Consider the following 17,150-nt stretch of genomic DNA (forward strand, 5'->3'; position numbering starts at 1 on the left):
ACATGAGACATGCTTTACTCTGTCAGTTAGAGACATCTTTTATGTTATACTCAAACCAAGTAAAAGTTTGCTGCTTTCATTCTCAAAAGACTGGCTAGGGTGCCCATCAGACCAATGGCAGAGACCCAATCAGATCCTACATCCTAATCCAGTACAATATCTGTGGGAAGTTTTTTTTTTTTTTTTTTTTTTTTTGGGCCACCTTTAAAAATTCTGAATGACCAATTTTACTTTTGATGTTTGCAGTTTTGCTGTGGGAACACTCCATGCTTGAATCAACAAAATCTACTTTACCCTCTAGAGGATTATGAAACACACTTGCTGATAAACACTGAGATCTAATTTCTGTGCACAATAATGCACTGTTGCTTTACAGTGTGCAGCAGAGATAAAGAGCACAGTCCGACTTCTCAGCAGATACAGTATCACCCTCTCTTCAGTGTGACTCTTATTTCTGACCAGGAGAACTGCCAGGTAATCAGCTCAGCTAGAGATTAATGCCTAAATGAAGAAAGCACCCTGGCTGGATATGCAGCGTTAGCTAACAGAAAACTTTGAAAATTCCCTTTATCTATTAATATCCTGCTAGCAAAGCCAATTTTGCATTGGTACCCCATCTGACTGGATTCTGTTAACACAGTCAATTTTGGCTCCAGCCAACTGTTATCACAAAGTACAGAAATGAGATAAACACAGGAAAGCTTTGCAAAGAGAAAGGTTTAATGATTTCATTGTTTGAACCTTCTGGACAACCTCAAGTACCAAATGGTACATCTGCTGGGAATAAAGGATCTCACCTTATATGATTTATACAATGTTAAATTCATTCATTTAGACCCCTAGTTTTTGAAGGAACCCTTGTAGGTAGATGAATTTTAATCTAGAATAGACACAAGTCTGTAAGTAAATCTTGGAACTTTCTATGCAAGTCCAAAGGCATTAGACCCTGATATGAGATATTAAAAAAAAAATCTGGATTCCCTCAGATATGGAATACACAGAAGCAGCTCATGAATTCTTTCAAGAAATGAACAAGCAGATGTTAGGTCTGCCAGTAGACAGGTGCCTATCATTTGGTACTGGAAAGCATCTATCTCAAAATAAAATCTGACCACAAAAGTCTTCCTTATGCACATTCTCAAGTGTTCTGAGGACAGATGCTCAAATATGTATTCCCTGCTCAACTCCACAGGTAATGAGGACAATTATCTCCCTCTCAGATCTGGAATGTAGAGGGCTTTCTGCTGACTTAACAGACTTTGGATCAGGAAATTGTTGGGCATCACCTCATTGGATATGAGCAGCAGTTTTACTCTTCAAAGGGGAAGAATATATTGAAGACTTCGACTTCCCAGAAGTAATATTCATCTTATTATCTGCTGCAAACCACTGAACACTGTTCAAAGAAAAGACTGCCAGAATTTCAGCACCAAGGTTATGCACGAGAGGCAAAATTCACAAGTGGGATGGGTATGTCTAACTCTTCTTCCAAATCCTGAGCTCTGACACTGACTAATGGCAGCACGTGCAGTTCCTCCGTTAGTTGCCATGTGCTCCTGTTCTAGGTAGCTGTCAATTTTGTGCTCCTCCCTTTACTGAGGTTTGGTGGGACTTCCAAAATAAATGCTCAGTGCCTACTTCCCCTGTGAACATGGAGAAAGTTCTCAGCATGTATCTAACCCCCACAGAACATACCTAAAACCAGTATACCTGAGATATACCTGAGACATTGGAGACTCCACTGAAATGTCTCAGTCGCTTGACTCGGAGCAGGAATTTAATCCTAGCTTGTTTACTCGGGGGAGAGGCCTAACTCCTAAGTCTCAGTACTCCCACTGTGCCAGCCTCACTTTGCAGAAGTAATCACACCTCCTCTAAACCAGAGGAAAAAAAGGAGGCCCTGCTTCCACAAATCACCTTTGTGAGCCTCGTAAAGACAGACAATGGGTATGATTTCACAGTGAGGTAGGTAGCCCACAACTGGTGCTAAATACTGAGCAGAGCAAGTAGATTTTAACACAAGGCATTTTTCCACATGAAAGCCTATATTCATTTTTCTTGAATATATTATTGAGGCTATTATTATGTTATTGAGGCTATTATTATTTTCTGTTTCTTCCTTGAAACCACAGGTTCTTACACTACTAGGGAAACAGCAAAGTTAGTATCAGGCTCAGCCTACTAAGGACTGAGCAACTTAGGCTTTAGCAGAAGGTGCTTATGGCCCTCTAAAGCTGCTCTACAGCTTGCAACTTCAAGCCACGTAATGGCAATTAGAAATGGAAAGGTAAATCTACTTGGCTTTGTGCTACCAGCTGGTAGCCTGGAGGGAACCATGCATGACGGAAATTCGGGATTTAAAGTCTGAGAGAGAATTTTAAAGTGGCTGCATCCCTTTCTAAGAACTGTGTGATGTGCACAGACCATTAAATGAGGGCATGATTTTAGCAAGCAGTCCTACACAGCTATAAACTGGGGAGGCAGGGCAGAGAGCACTCCTTCGCAAGCCCACCTGAGGCCTGGTATACGTCTTCTCAGACCACAGACAGATCAGATGGAGCAACATGCTGAAACAGTTTCTTACCATTGCCAATGGAACAATTCCAACAAGATCCTTCTGGCAGATGAAGATTTCAGACAAGGTTATGTCTGTTGTCCCCTTCCGAGGGTATTCCACCTGCCAGGTGATGGGCTGCGTTCCAGAAAGGCTGCTGAAACTGGCTATTTCAAAGTTCATCTGCACGACCTCATTGAATAAACTGTTACTTCTGAAAAGAGGAAAACAGGGAAAGGGAAGAGCTATTACTTTTGCTGAAGAAGACAAATGAAGTGAATCATATTAGCTACTGGAAAATGCAGCTATTTATATGCAGCTGTAACACAAGGCCTTTTCCAATCTACAACTTCTTCAGAGCGTACAAACTGGAATTATTCAAAATGGGTCAGCTGCTCTTACAATGAACACTATGCAGAGGGATAAAATCCAGGATATCGTGTCTGATGAAGGCAAAATATACTTATTCCATTACATATTTTTATGATTTTGCAAGTAAGATTCAAGCTTACTGCAAGATGGATTTGACCCTGTTACACCAAAGTTAAGTCCAGTGCAACACATGTAGACTGAAGAGCCCAGAATTAGTGCAGCCAAAAAGAAAAACAAGATTCATTGTATATGTCCACCATCAAAATCACAGAAATCCTTAGCAATGGAACTCAGTGTAACCAAAGTTCATATATGGAAGTCATTAAAAAAATTAACATGATTAAGTCACAAAATGACAAATTAGTCTAAACTTAGAGGTACGGTCTGGAAATTTAAAAACCTATGGAGCCGAGACCAGCTAGAAAGAACAAAGCTATGGCAGCTAAAATATACTATGAAGTCAGGAGGCATAAGATAATTTGACTAACAAATATGAAAAGACATGTTAAAATTCTTTCCCTTGCATTGTATTTCTTTAACTACATCAGAAATAAGAAGAATATATGAAAGCAATTTCCTGGATTATCTTTACTTTTAATTAAAATAAAATTACAAATTATTTACATCAGAAATTATACATTAACAGTTCTGGAACTTTCCAAATGTCTTTCCACAGTGTAGAAAGTCTTAGTATTTCATAGAATACTACTTCAACCTAACCCCATGCTGTAATAATTTTAAAAAGAAGAGAAAGACAGGCATGTTCCTAGCTTCAGTAACCCAATCCCACCTTCATCACACTTTTGGATGCATTCATCGTATAACAGCTTCAATTTCTCTATTTTTATGTACAATACACGAAGGCCCATCTCTGAGAAAATCCATCAAGAACTGATCATGTACAAGGCACTTATATTCTCAAGTGCTAGACTTTCTTTTTACCTCCGAACAGATATCACCATTTTTTTTATTACTTAAGACGTATTCTGTGCTTTACTTTGCATGATTACTTTGAAAGAAAATGCGTTCCCCTGATAATTATTATTTTGATTAGGGGTTTTCATTTGGATGGCTTACTCTGAAAAGTCTTAATACTGCCTAATGCTTTAAATTTATTTCCTTGATGTTTTCTTGCTGTGTCAAAAGAGAGACACTGTAACACTTTTGCAACAGTGGTATTCTTCCTCCATGCATTTAAAGAGTGATTTTGTGTAGTAATGCGATAGATGGATGGGTTTAGCAATTCATAACTCAAGACCAGCCTATTCCCATTTGAAGAGTTCCTACTAAATAAATCTTACAGCTTGTAAATACAAGGCAACTGTGATAACTGTAGTTTACACACTTCTGGGACATCTCAAAATGAATACATGCTGGATTGAACTTTGTAATTTACTTGAAAGCATGATTATATGCAAAGATACCTGAATCACCTGAGCTACAGCGTTCATTTAGCTGTTAAAGGCACCATTATGCCTTAGATTAATGACACCTGAAATGCCATTATTTTCACCATTTCTAGATCTGATGCTTAGTAACTGACAGAGAGAAAGTTTTTACATGTGATTGACTATCTCAGCGCTTTCACTTACGCTAGAGAATAAATTTTTGCACACATCAAAGCTCTTCTAAGAGATAATATATGTAAGGAAAGTTTTCCTGATCAAGAAGTCTGCACTTCTCTAAATGGCCTCTGAGCAGGTGTGAAATGTGTAGCTCTACAACAAAAGCCCCACAACTCTACTGGTTGGATCAGAGCTCTAGGTGGGCAGCTGTAGGTGGTAAAGAGCTCATTTCCAGCCAGCCCACTGACTCCTGATACCCTGACTTAGGTGAGGGCTGATCACCTCCTTCGGGCTCTCAGCCCCCGATTGACAACATCTGATTTCCCCTGCTCCCTCAGGCAATTTCTAAGAGTTGCCTGGTGTTCTGTTCATGAACTGTCCATACTGTTAACCTGCAGCACGTGCTCAAGCCTGGCTTTGAGCTACCCAGGGGAAATACCCAGAACAAAATCACCGGACATCCTCTTTCTAGGTAGCATTTCGTGGCACTCTTGTCTGCAGTGAGGATGGGCCGTAGCCATATGTAGATGCCCATATCTATGTACCCACACACCCTTGTAGTGATGTCCTGTGGCTGAAAACAGGCAGTATAAGGTGACTGCATCTTTTCTACATGATTCCTGAGATCACCTGCAGCATGAACTTTAGTTCTTAGTTCAGGCTGGCTAGAGTTAGCATGCACACATGCAGATGCATTTGGGAAGTTCTCCAGGAATCATGTTGCAGGCAGGGACTAGTCACCTCTCAGTGTAGACTATTTTTTTAAGTTACTGTCTCAGTATTCCTATTCCATATTTCATACATGTATGTATATCCTGTAGTTCACATGTGAAGGGATTCTTCTTTTATTCCAACTTAATAATACACAGAGGATTCTAGGGAATCTTTTGGATTATATATTTTAAGTCCATGATGCTCAGTGATTTTGATTATCACAACCAAAGAAAATGTCAACATTTTTTCATATATTACACACACACATACACATGTGGAGAACTACACGACAAACTGCACAACTGTAATGTGAATGGCACCTGACTGCCATTGCCTCAGCTGCATTCCCAAGAATATTGTCTTCACCAGAGCCACAAACAACAGCCTGTACCTCTAAGAAGCACTAAACTCCACCATAAACAAGCCTGAAATAAACTGACTTTCTTCCTCCCTAATGCAGAATTATCAGAACCACTCTTCCACCACTGACAGTTACATACGACACCGTGGGATCTTCTAGGACTAAAATGAGGGACTTAGTGTCCATGCTCTATTTATAAACCATCTGTTGCAGTGGAGCTTGAGGGTCAGACACTCCTATATTTCTTCTCCATTCCACTGTAGACATAGCTATTTCAACTTTGCACCTGAGGACTGAAAGAGAGGCTACGTGACACACAGGTCATATGGAAGTCAGAGACAGGGTAAGGAACTGCTCTGTGTTTTCCCAAATCTCTTGTTAACTGCTGGACCATTCGTTCTGGTATCAGTGGAACTGGGAAACACAGCACTATGGTTTCATAGTCTTAAATGGTCTTCAGTGTATGCATCTTAAATTTCAACATCATTCTGTACACGAGGCATATTTTTGATAATTGATGAGCTATTCTGTGAAAGAAATCACTGTTATCACCATTTACAACACTGCGCCAAAAACACCTGCTTAATTCGGATTTCCAGCTCTCACCAAACACTTGGTACCACTCACTGAGCTAATTCAGCCAAGTATCTTCTTGACCCATGACAAAGAGGCTGCTTCTTCCCCAAGGCATCAAGTTCTAGTGGTGGAGAGATATAAGAATGGTACCAAAATTCTTCTACAGAATTCTGTAAATCATTGCTAAAATATTTATCCTTTAAAATATGTGACACAAAAATGTCCAAAAATACACATGGTATAAGATAAAGGTTTTACTGGCACTTTCTCAGGATGACCTGCATAATTATTTCAACGCCTGCATCTGTGAGTAATGCACCCGTCTCCCTCCAGAGTGATAAAGCCTTTAAACAATGTCACACTATCATCAGTTTCCTCCTTCTCTCTTCATACAGAAGAAACAGAGATGATCAACAGCTGGGAAAGCATCCACTTGAAAAAAAATATGCCTTCAGAGATGTGTAATGGCTGAGAAAAAAACTTCTCATGAAGCACATTTAATGTTCAGAGCTTGTTCACTGACTGAAACAGCAATTCCTTAATATCTAACATTTAGAACTGCTCAGCAGCCGGAACAGCAAGTAATTATAAAACTTTTCTAAAGTACACAGCACGTAGTGATTACAAATGAAGCTTCATGAAGGCAGGGCTTCTAAGGAATTGCTCTAGGGTGGATATATGAGTCTAATTTGATTGGACTGAGAGTTCCCTTGGGCCAGTTCACTCCTTGGATTTATTTTAATTTATAAATATGCTAATGATTCAGGGCCAGACTGGAGCACGTGCTTGCAGAAGGGACTAAGGACTCCCTTTGATCTGCTAAACAGTCACTCCTGCTCTGGGTCTGAGCACACGGGCATAAGCGAGAGCACTGAACCCACAGCTATTCCTTTGCTGGAGCAGATGGGCAATGATTAGGTGCTACTTATTGGTTACAGCAGCCGAGCCAGCAAGTTAGTGATGGGGTTAGTAATTTACTACTGGCATAGGCTAGCAGTAAATTGCTACCCCAGGAGAATGAGGAGGAATTGTGCTGCAGAGCTGTGTGAATGCTTCTGAGGAACACAGTTTTATAAAAAGAAGGTGGAACAGAAATATTCTGTTAATGGAAAGATAATAAAAAATGCATAAAAGGCAAAACAGAGGTGACAGAGGGAGCAACTGCAACAGAATTCATCAGCTCTTGCCAACTATATGGACAGAATCTGCACTTGTGACATCAGCTAGTGTTAATTTAACCAGGAGTCTTGATTTTAGAATATTTTTGAGTATGATATTAAGCACTCCTTTGCAACTATTTATTGCTCATTCAAACCCTCAGTAGCAATATTTACCTTCGAGAGCAATATTTACCCTTGGAAGGAGATTTTTCTTACATGGATACCCAGGATTGGCTGTATCAGCAGCTGTACTTAACCCCCTCTTCAGTATAGGGGATTTAAAACACGATATCGTGTATACACAACACACACATAAAATGCGAGTAATACCACAGACACTAGAATGCAAACCAGATTCTGTTTCTCTGCAGAGGTCTAGTAAGAGGTGGGATGATGTTAAACTTGTCAAGGCTGAGGCCAGGGCTCGGCTGAGCCCAGAAACAGTGAATCACAGGCCCAGTGCTGCAAAGGCTTTCACAGGGTGCAGCGGGAGAAAGCAAGCAGGTAATTACTACGGAAAGCAGTGCAGAGATCTCAGCTGATGTAAGATCTATCAACAAACGGAAATCTTTGTTGAACATCTGTCTACATGTGTGGACCAGGGGTCTCTGATGAGAAATTTCAAAGTGTTGGGTTATTGCTCTGAGTAATAGAACAGTTTTGACTCTTAAATGAGTGAATCTTAGGACTGCTACAGGCTAAATCAATAATTTCGATTTATTACAGTGGCTCTCAAAAGAGAAATTTAAAAAAGCCTAGATTAAAAACATTTTTTAGCCATCCTTTATTCCAACAGAATTTTACTGAAAGTGTCTAGGGATCCGAGAATACTTCGACCTCCTGAAAATTTAGCAACTCTTTTCCTCTTTAATGCTATCCAGTTTGACAGTGACATCTTAATGCAAGATCAGCACTTACTAAATGACATAAAAAATTGAAAAGAGTAGAAACCCCATTATCCCTCAGTTACACTGCACATCTTGCTCTTCACTGAAATTAATGTATTGAAGTATGTTACTACCATGTACAGAGACAAACTCTCATCAAAAGCCGACGGTCAAACTGGACCCCAGAGCAATCTGTACTTCAGCCCACTTAGATGTATGTAACAATGCTTCTTCCCATCTTGGAAAAGATTATAATAGGGTACAGGACACATCTTCCTCTGTTCCTGATGTTTTCAACTTCTTGCTCCTCCTGCATCTTTTCCTAACCACATTGGGTAACTGGGCCATCTTCAATGGACACACCCTAGGACCAGGATGAATCACAGCAATTTAAGAAAAATTAACAAAACACAGAGAGCAGAACCTGATCTGGAAAGTGTGACTGATGATGACTTTAAAGATGATGAAATTATGTGGGCAGGTCTTTATACATCAATTCACTTACATAGTCAGCACTCAGTGCTAACAAAGGGCAGGTCATTAGCAACCCAGGTTGCTTTGAATCAGTCACCTATGAGCTAAACCATCCATTCCCTTCTGAAGCACTTGATCGAATAGACTACAATAGCTTAATATAAGTTTCTTTCAGCAGGCCCTTAATAAGAGCTGTTACAAAGTTAATCCCTTTGAAAAAGTGCGGAAAGGATGTAGTAATTAAAGAAGAATGCCAACTACTGGAGACAAAATGCAGTTTAAATTTCTTATTTTGCAATATTACCCTAGCTTTCATCTTTAAACCATAAAAACCAGCAGAGGAGAAAGAAAAGGATGATCTATTTTGGCAATTAACAGATAGGGAGGACATAATTTCATGGAAAACTACCACATTAAAAGTATTATGAAGGTCTTCAGAGGAAAATATCTGAGGTATAACTTAGCAAACTCTTGAACAACATAACATAATATACATGTATATCTTCAAAAGGATGATATAATGCTGTACTTGATTTCTTCATACAGTCCAGATGAGAGTTAGATTAGTTAATAAGGTTTCTTAGCTTTCTTGTCATAAACTGTGATATAAAACATAGCTTTTTGATTAAGGTATTGGACTGAGACAGGAAATCTCATTTCACTTCCCAGCTCTTCCACAGCATCCTTTAATGACCCCAGGCAAGACATGAAGATACAGATCCTTACAGCTAAAATAAAATCAATAGGAATTAGGCATCATAGAACTTTAAAAAACCCTCTGGTGTCTGTCTGCTACTTTAGGCACCTGAGTATGGTATAATTCTCATGTTGGTCCTGAGCCTGAGGATCTCAGCTGGCTTCAACCACATGCCACGTGGGAAAGAGTCAGAAGACCACTCATGGTTCAACTGCTGCATTATGCTGAGAGCTCTCACTTGCAAGGGAAATTCTTAGCTAACAAAATAAGCACAGTCTAGGTGGCATAAGGTAGAGAGCGCCTGGGGTGTGATCTTTCTGTGCCTTTTATTTCCCAGCTGAACATGGTGAATAATAATTTGTTCTCCTAGTCTCAAAAAAGAATTGAGTATGTGGTGTCCACCTGACTTCTCTGTACAAGCCTTGCCCACAGATGCTAATCTCAGGGATGTTAACTGCTATCCTAGAACAAACAGCAAAAGTCATGTTGCTAATTAGAGAACAGAAAAACAGAAATGCTCCCCTCTTGGACAGGCAGCAAGCTGAACGAGATAGTCCCTGAAGGAGGGAGACCTGACTGGGGATCACAATAACTCACCAGTTTCTTCCTTCTATGCAGAGCGGTTTTTTAGAGTCACTAATCACCCATAAATGCTGCAGTCAAGATAGCAGGCTCATTAGTCTTTTCTGATACTACATCACATCCAGGCACAGGGTAGATGAGATTGATTTTTCCCTTCTCCCAAAGGAAGCAGGAGTGCAACCCTCTGCCTCAGACTGGTGCCATCGTATAAAGACTACGTGCAAATCCCACTACTGAGCTGTCATCATCTCCCACCTTTATTTCATTTTCCATTCAGTTTGCACAAGATATTAGTCTGCTAATGTCTTCATTATAATTTCAGATAACAAAATACATAGGCAGATTGGTCAAGAAATAAGCTTTCACAGTGATTCATCATCTCTTCCTGCCTCTGAGAAGGACAGTTTCTACTTAGTATTCATTCAGCACTGGAATCTCTCCAGAATCACTGTAAGTAAGCAGTATTTTCCTCTTTTGGAGACAGCAAATGTGTAAGCATTGAAAATCTTCCAAGGGACGTCACTGGAAAGGAGACCCTGAGCAGAGATTTTCAGAGAGATTGACTTCAAACCTCATGCTTTCAAATGGAGAAAGGAAGTCAGAATCATTCCAATCATCAGCATTAGATTATATGGCTCTTTCAGCCTACTAAAAGCAGCAAGATGAGATCAAAAACAGAAAAGCATGTTTTATAGTTCACTTTTAATTGCTTACTTGAATAGTTTGGGAGGAGCCAGTGAAAGATATTCAGAGACAGGAGATCACCTTTGAAAAAGAAGCCTATATAACAGATTTTTCTGATTACAAGTATCTTGCATGTGTGTTTTATCCCATTTATAAGCAACAGTATGCCTAGAATTGATACAGAACAAAGTACTCTGTTTACTAAATCCATTTATGAGTCGGACTGACTCATCATCCTCTTTCAGTCTCCACTCGTGTCTGTCATTCATTCCAAGCCCTACTGCAGAAACTACAATGCAGCATGACTCAAGAGACAGGGCACCAACTTCTTGAGCATGCACTCCCAGGTGCCAAAGCAGTATTCTTCTGGGATATATATATATTTTATATATATATATATATATATATAAAAAAATATATATATATATATAAAAATTAAGGTATGCACAATGAGCAATGAAATTTTGAAAATATGATCAAAATGGCACAGCGATGCAGAAGGGTCTGGTTACTGGAGCAGCCTCAAAGAGACTGCCCCTTCCAGTAAAGATGTGTCAGTTGCTGTTGGTAGGACTGGCTGATTTCTGTATTAACTGGTTACTAATACTGGGCTGTGCCAGACACTTGTGGTCTGTTATGCCCTCAGATAACCCACTGATCAAAGAAAGGGACACAGCCTAACTGCTGATTACTATGCAGAACATCCCTCCAGGTACAGCTCATGTAGATGTAAGTGTATCAGGCATTTGCACCTGTTTTGAAACAAACTGAAGATGAAAATGCATTATGAATCAGGTGGCAAGACAAATCACATTTCTATGTAACTGCATATGTAAATCAGATGCGTGATACGCACATCTAATTTACAAGAGACAGGTGTCTTCAGTTTCCAGTTCCTATGGTTTTTACTGTGGTGTTTTGGGTTTTTTTTTTTACTGCTCTGCTAGCATATCTGCTTTTGAGCTATGCTTGAAACTCCAAAAATATTTGTGCATAAAGATCCCCGTTCCTTTTCAACAGAGTAGCCGCACTTGCCTAATGGAAAAACAACTAGGAAGTTAACCATTCACCAGGCATGTACAGTGGATAAAACATCTGCACTTTGTAGAGGCAATGGATGTAAAGAAAGCATGCATTTAATAGCATAGTAAAGGAAAAAAACATAAAAGTGTTGAATATTACAGTGAAACAATGAAGAAAATAACCCAAAGGTGAACTAAAATAGTTTTTCAGACTTGCTGGTCATGAACAAAGTTCATGGGGCAATGAAAAGTCAAGCTTGTGGGTGACAGCCCCATGCTCTCTCCTATGTCCCTTTTGGGTATGATTGCAGCTTTTCAAGTTGAAGTTCACAAAAAACGGTAAAGGGATTTTTTGGATCAGAAGCAATGATCGACAACTGGTTGGTGGCAGCTATCTGAAGAGACCTCCAATTTAGCTGAAGAGCTTTCCTAGGTGTCTGTGAAGCTGCCTGAATAAAGAGTAAAAGACCTTGAAATGAGCTGCATCCTTTGAGAAATAAGCCCAACAGCTGCAATTTCATCACAGAACAAACTCAGTTTGTGTGGAGTCCCTCAGACTAGAAGCTGCAGGGAATTGAATAATACTGTGTACAGTCTAGAGCTACAGGAGAATATCAGCCTGGGGAAGGTGGAGAAGTATTTTTATTTCTAGAAAGTCAATATATTTTTTCAAGCTTCACTAAGGAGCAGTCTGCAGCAGGAATATATTCCTTTTCCCCAATCTCAGGTCATATCTCCTGTCTCAGACCGTATTATCCCCCTTACTAGTATTTGTAGAATACATGATATACTCTTTCAAACCTGCTCTTATCTTGTAAATTCTCTTTAATGTTGTATGCTGCTCACATGGTCTTTACTATGCTAAAGTAAAATACAATTAGGGTAAAGCAGAAACCCAAACTAGTCTATAGAAAAGATAGTCTGAACAGTCACAGTAGGATAAATATTGAGTTCAGCTCAAACTCCATGTAAATGGGAATGACATAGGTGAAAATTAACAGGAGAGCAGAGACAGGTATAATGGTCTAATTTGCATCTACTGATTATTTGCAGGTATACTTATATTTTAGGATACTGTCCTGGATAATTGTAAAGACTGGTCCACTCTGAATATGTATATCCAAAAGTTATCACTGAAATGTTAGAGTAATAGTATTTTATTCTTTCACAGTCTCTGTTAACTGCCAACTGTGCCATATGATCATGCAAAGTCAAACTTGCAAAGAAACATTTTACCATCTCTTGGGCATAACTTTGCTGCAGCGCACTGAGAGTTTACAGTATAACACTGTGATAAGCACTATAAAACTAAAGCTCTGCATAGAGAAGGATGAAGGACAGGAGGGTGGGGGAAGTTCTGAAAGCATTGCTCACATTAATCCTTCCATCCCACAATTTACTATTTTGGTGTCATCAGGCTGGCCTTTACATGGTGACCACAAAAAAAAAAAAAAAAAAAAAAAAAAAAAAAAAAAAAGTTTAGATATCCAGGAAGTACACACATTTAATAATGCTCAGTGTACTTTACACAGCAGTTTACTAAATCTGTCCTTGAAAGATATGAAAAGAAAAAAAACCCAACCCAAAAAATTGTAGGGTAAGGTACACACTGACATTAATCCAAGAACTCCAGTGAGATGGGAAAACAGTGAGGCAGCACATCTGACACTAGCATCCAAACGCCATCGTATGGAGAGTTTCCTGAAGTGTGATAGAGGCAAGCTAGGTTAGACAGCAAAAAAAAAGTAAAGCTTAGTTTTTTCTCTCTATCTTTTGCCTTCCCCTGAAGGGGTAAAGAGGGAGAGGAAGCTGCAGGAGCCATCTTAGATGAAGAATCTCCATTTTAAGTTCACAGTGGAAAATCCTAAAATAACAGCAGTGGTTGCTGGGATGTTTTACTTCACTTTCCCTTTCTCTTCCCCCTTCTTCCTTCTTTTTCCCTTCCCCTTCTTCCTGCATGTTTAAAACAAAAATGTATGATGGAGAGAGCTGATGCTAGTGAATATCCTGGGGAAATTACACAGATATGTGACCAACTTCTTCAGTCTGCAATTATAAACCAGCTCTTACTTGAATTTACAAAAATCACAGACTTGATCAGGGCTTTCGGCATCTGTAGTTCTGGAAGTCTGATGGACAAAACTTTATTTTATGGTTCATAGTGCAAAGCTTAAAAACATTACCTTCCTAATACCAGGCGCAGATCTCATTGTAAATTTAAAAAGCAGCTTCTTAAAGGCAGAACCAACAGAAATATTGGAGGTAGATTCATTACATTTCATGACAGAGTTATCCGGTGGCTAACTCCAGTAGTTCACTTCTCCTGTTCAAGGATAATAAAAGGAAAAATGTCCCCATGACATTCAATGGCAGAAATGTCATTGCTGAAGTGCCTATGATGTGCAATTAACATTTTTAAGGAGTCATTTAAAAGGATACTGTCAAGGCTGATAGATCTGAGATCACACCAACTATCTATGTTTGGATTTCTGCATAATTCAGCATCTCCCTTAGCAAGTTCACCCTTTAACTTCTGAATATTTATATTTTTCTTTCTCCTTATGTCTACTGTATTGAGGGTATTTATTTATCATTGACTTCTCCCCCATTGCAACATTACATTGTTGTGTTACAGTGGCAATCATCAAAGTCTCTATCCAAAAAGTTTTCATTTTTTTAGTGTTCTGTTTTCCACAAGCAAGTTGTAATTTTCATAATAAAAATATATTATTTTGGAGTAAAAAAGTAAGATGTGGGGCAAAAGCAGTTTAGTGTTAGGGTGGACTTAACAGAAAAAAAAGCGAAGTCGTTCTGTACTATTAATGAAGACATTGTCATCAGTGGGATGGAGACTTCAGGTCTAGACTCAGAGTGTTTGTGTGGAGAAAAGAAATCCTGGCAGTCGTACCTGACACTTCTGCTTAATGGAATGAAAAAGCAGGAAAACACAGAAGATATTTGCTATAGTGGAAAAAACTGCCTTTAAGCAAAATGTTCATCAAAGTTTCTAGGAGATGCCAGCTACTTTTTAAAGATTTTATTGGATGACGACTGAATGTTTGTATTTGCAGCTAAGAGCTGATAGCAGACATCAGTTTTCAGGCAGAGTGCAGACGTTCCTGTCTGACTGTCAGGCGCATGAAGAGCAATGTGTCCTCAATATTTCAAGAAGACAAATGAAGGAGATGCGATCCTAATGTTAAATGGCCTGTGAGAAAAGCAAGTGCCTATTCGACTGACAAAACACTTACAGATAAACTCCATGAGCAACTTCGAAGTGATGACTCTGACATCTCTGGTTCTCTCCAAATTTGGGGTTTTTCCCTTCAGCACCTCAATTAGAAAATAGCTATGTCTGATTTGTTGGGAAGTCTCAGTTTCAAGCTCACGAAATCAGGCCCCGATTCAAAGCAAGAAAACACAATGGATTTGGATAAAGCTTTTGAGAGATGTCATGCTTTATAGAGGTGACTTTCCATTGCTAGGAAAAAATTTTCATCTTAACTTGACCCCCAGGTGGAGTGTAGGAGTGCTAGGGGGAACCACAGGCTGCATGATATCAGAATACTCTTTAAACAACATTGAGTTTTTTACTGCAGAAAGTAATAAACAAGAGTCTAGCACAAAATCACTCTATGCACCATATAGTTATACATTTGTCTCACAGCCCAAAGCAAAGATTTACAAATCTACTGTGATTTTTTTTTTTTCCAAGCAACCATTACTGCCTTTTTATACTCTTCTTTCTAGGCCTTTCTGCACTAGGTGAATCAAAATAGGTTTCTACATAATTATATAAATGACATTTAGGGGACATTGTCAAAAAGAAGGAAAAAGGATTCTATAGGACAATCCTTCTTATTGAAATCTTCAACGCCTGCTCTTTGCTGACTTTTGACACTTTGCTTGATCAGACAGGCGGAATTAGACTGATGAAAGTCCAGCTTTCCAAGGCTCTGAAGAAATGCAAGGCCAAGAGCAAAATGTCATCTGCACACATAGTGTATGCATGTGGGATTACTGCGAAAGAGTACAAAGAAACAGGAGCATCACATTCACGAGGAACACCCAAGTTTAAGATAACTCACCTGTGATAACACTATTCCTTATGAAATCATAACCTGGCATCAGCAGGCTGAGAGCAGCACAGGTCAGAAATAGCCATTTGGGATGTATGGGAAGAAGTAGTGGGAATTAATGATTCGTGGTCACACGGGGTAAATTCATCACTGTGTGAATTTGTCCTACACAAACCCACGTATCAGAGCTGAACTCTGAAGTCACGCTGCAGACAAGGAGAACGACTGCTGACTCAATCCTGAGATAGGCTTCCACAGACAGGCTTCTTTCTGCTGTTTCAATCTAACCAGTAGATAAGTAAGCCCAATTAGTTTTATTTCAAAACTAAAATTATGGGTTATCTTCTCTCCAAGTGAAAATGGAACGGGAAAAGAGTACAAAATCAATCCTACAGGGAAATCCTCACAAAAGTGTACATTATCGGATTCACAATCCTCTTCTCCTAGAAGGTACTTGCAGGAGGCGATGAAACTTGATGAGATTTGCAGGGGTGAGAGCGCCACATGCTTAGATTCTTTGCCAGTTTCTAAGTGTGAAGTTTATTTTCAAAGAAATGCCCATATCCCACTCTGCTCTTGATTATGGATGGTCTGAAATGGTGTTCCATACCCACACATAAGAAAATGAAGGAACATAAAGGTTTCCTTCATTTTGTAAACAAGATTCAACTCAGTTTCCTTCATTTTATAAACCAGATCAGTAATAACTACTTGCTAATGATCTATTAAATCTCTAGATCTCAAATCCTATCAATTTGCGTATCAGCTATTCGTTGGCCCAATTTGCCCCCCTGTAACACTACCTCAACTACTTTTGCAGGAAGCAAAAGCTTGATGCCAGTAGACACTTTAATAATTATAGATGTCATTTAATAATTTCTTCCTTAACCCCAGGTCAGAAACCCAGCCTTACGAGTGCAAACGGCCGTGTTGCTGTGGATTGCCAAAGTACCCTTGCTCAGTAGAACATCTCAGCATGCTGTTCAGCTGGGGTAATTCAATTGCATTTACACCTTTGTCTGTATGTTAAGAAATCTTCTTACACTTGTTAATTGCTCCTGTATGAGAACACCAGCAGAATTGACTCCACAGCTGTGTGAATGCCAGGTAAGAGACAATTCTTAAAGACAGCCATTAGACGTCTGTCAGCCCAAGCTGTGCTATGCTCTCATCCGAACTGCCAATGGGAAAATGCATTTATAGCTTTATGCAGGGAAAATCCAAGAACACTGTAATGGATTCTTATTTGATAAAGCAGCCTTGCAGGAGCAATAGGAAAAAAAAAAAAAGGTTAAAAAGGGGGAAAGATGACAGTCTAGACCGGGTGGTCTTGGAAATTAGCAGCACAAATATAAAGGAGTTTGCCCCTTCTGGCCTCTTCATGGCTACAGATCCTTAATCTAGTTTGATTTTTCTGGGGTAG

The 17,150-nt window shown here is 39.3% G+C and overlaps 1 protein-coding gene across 2 annotated transcripts in view; it reads right to left on the reverse strand.

Annotated features, from left to right (window-relative positions):
* The window catches only part of TMEM132C (transmembrane protein 132C), a 765,633-nt gene that overhangs the window by 54,841 nt on the left and 693,642 nt on the right, over window positions 1-17,150 (reverse strand). The window contains exon 4 of one of the 2 annotated variants that reach the window (XM_026859692.1): window positions 2,585-2,768. The exons of the other annotated variant lie outside the window; for it this stretch is intronic. Coding sequence (XP_026715493.1) covers window positions 2,585-2,768 — 184 coding nt within the window. The remainder of the gene's footprint in view (window positions 1-2,584; window positions 2,769-17,150) is intronic. 2 annotated transcript variants of the gene reach the window in all.

This window comes from Athene cunicularia, assembly GCF_003259725.1.
Source record: "Athene cunicularia isolate RWA chromosome 15 unlocalized genomic scaffold, athCun1 chr15_part1, whole genome shotgun sequence".
NCBI lineage: Eukaryota > Metazoa > Chordata > Aves > Strigiformes > Strigidae > Athene > Athene cunicularia.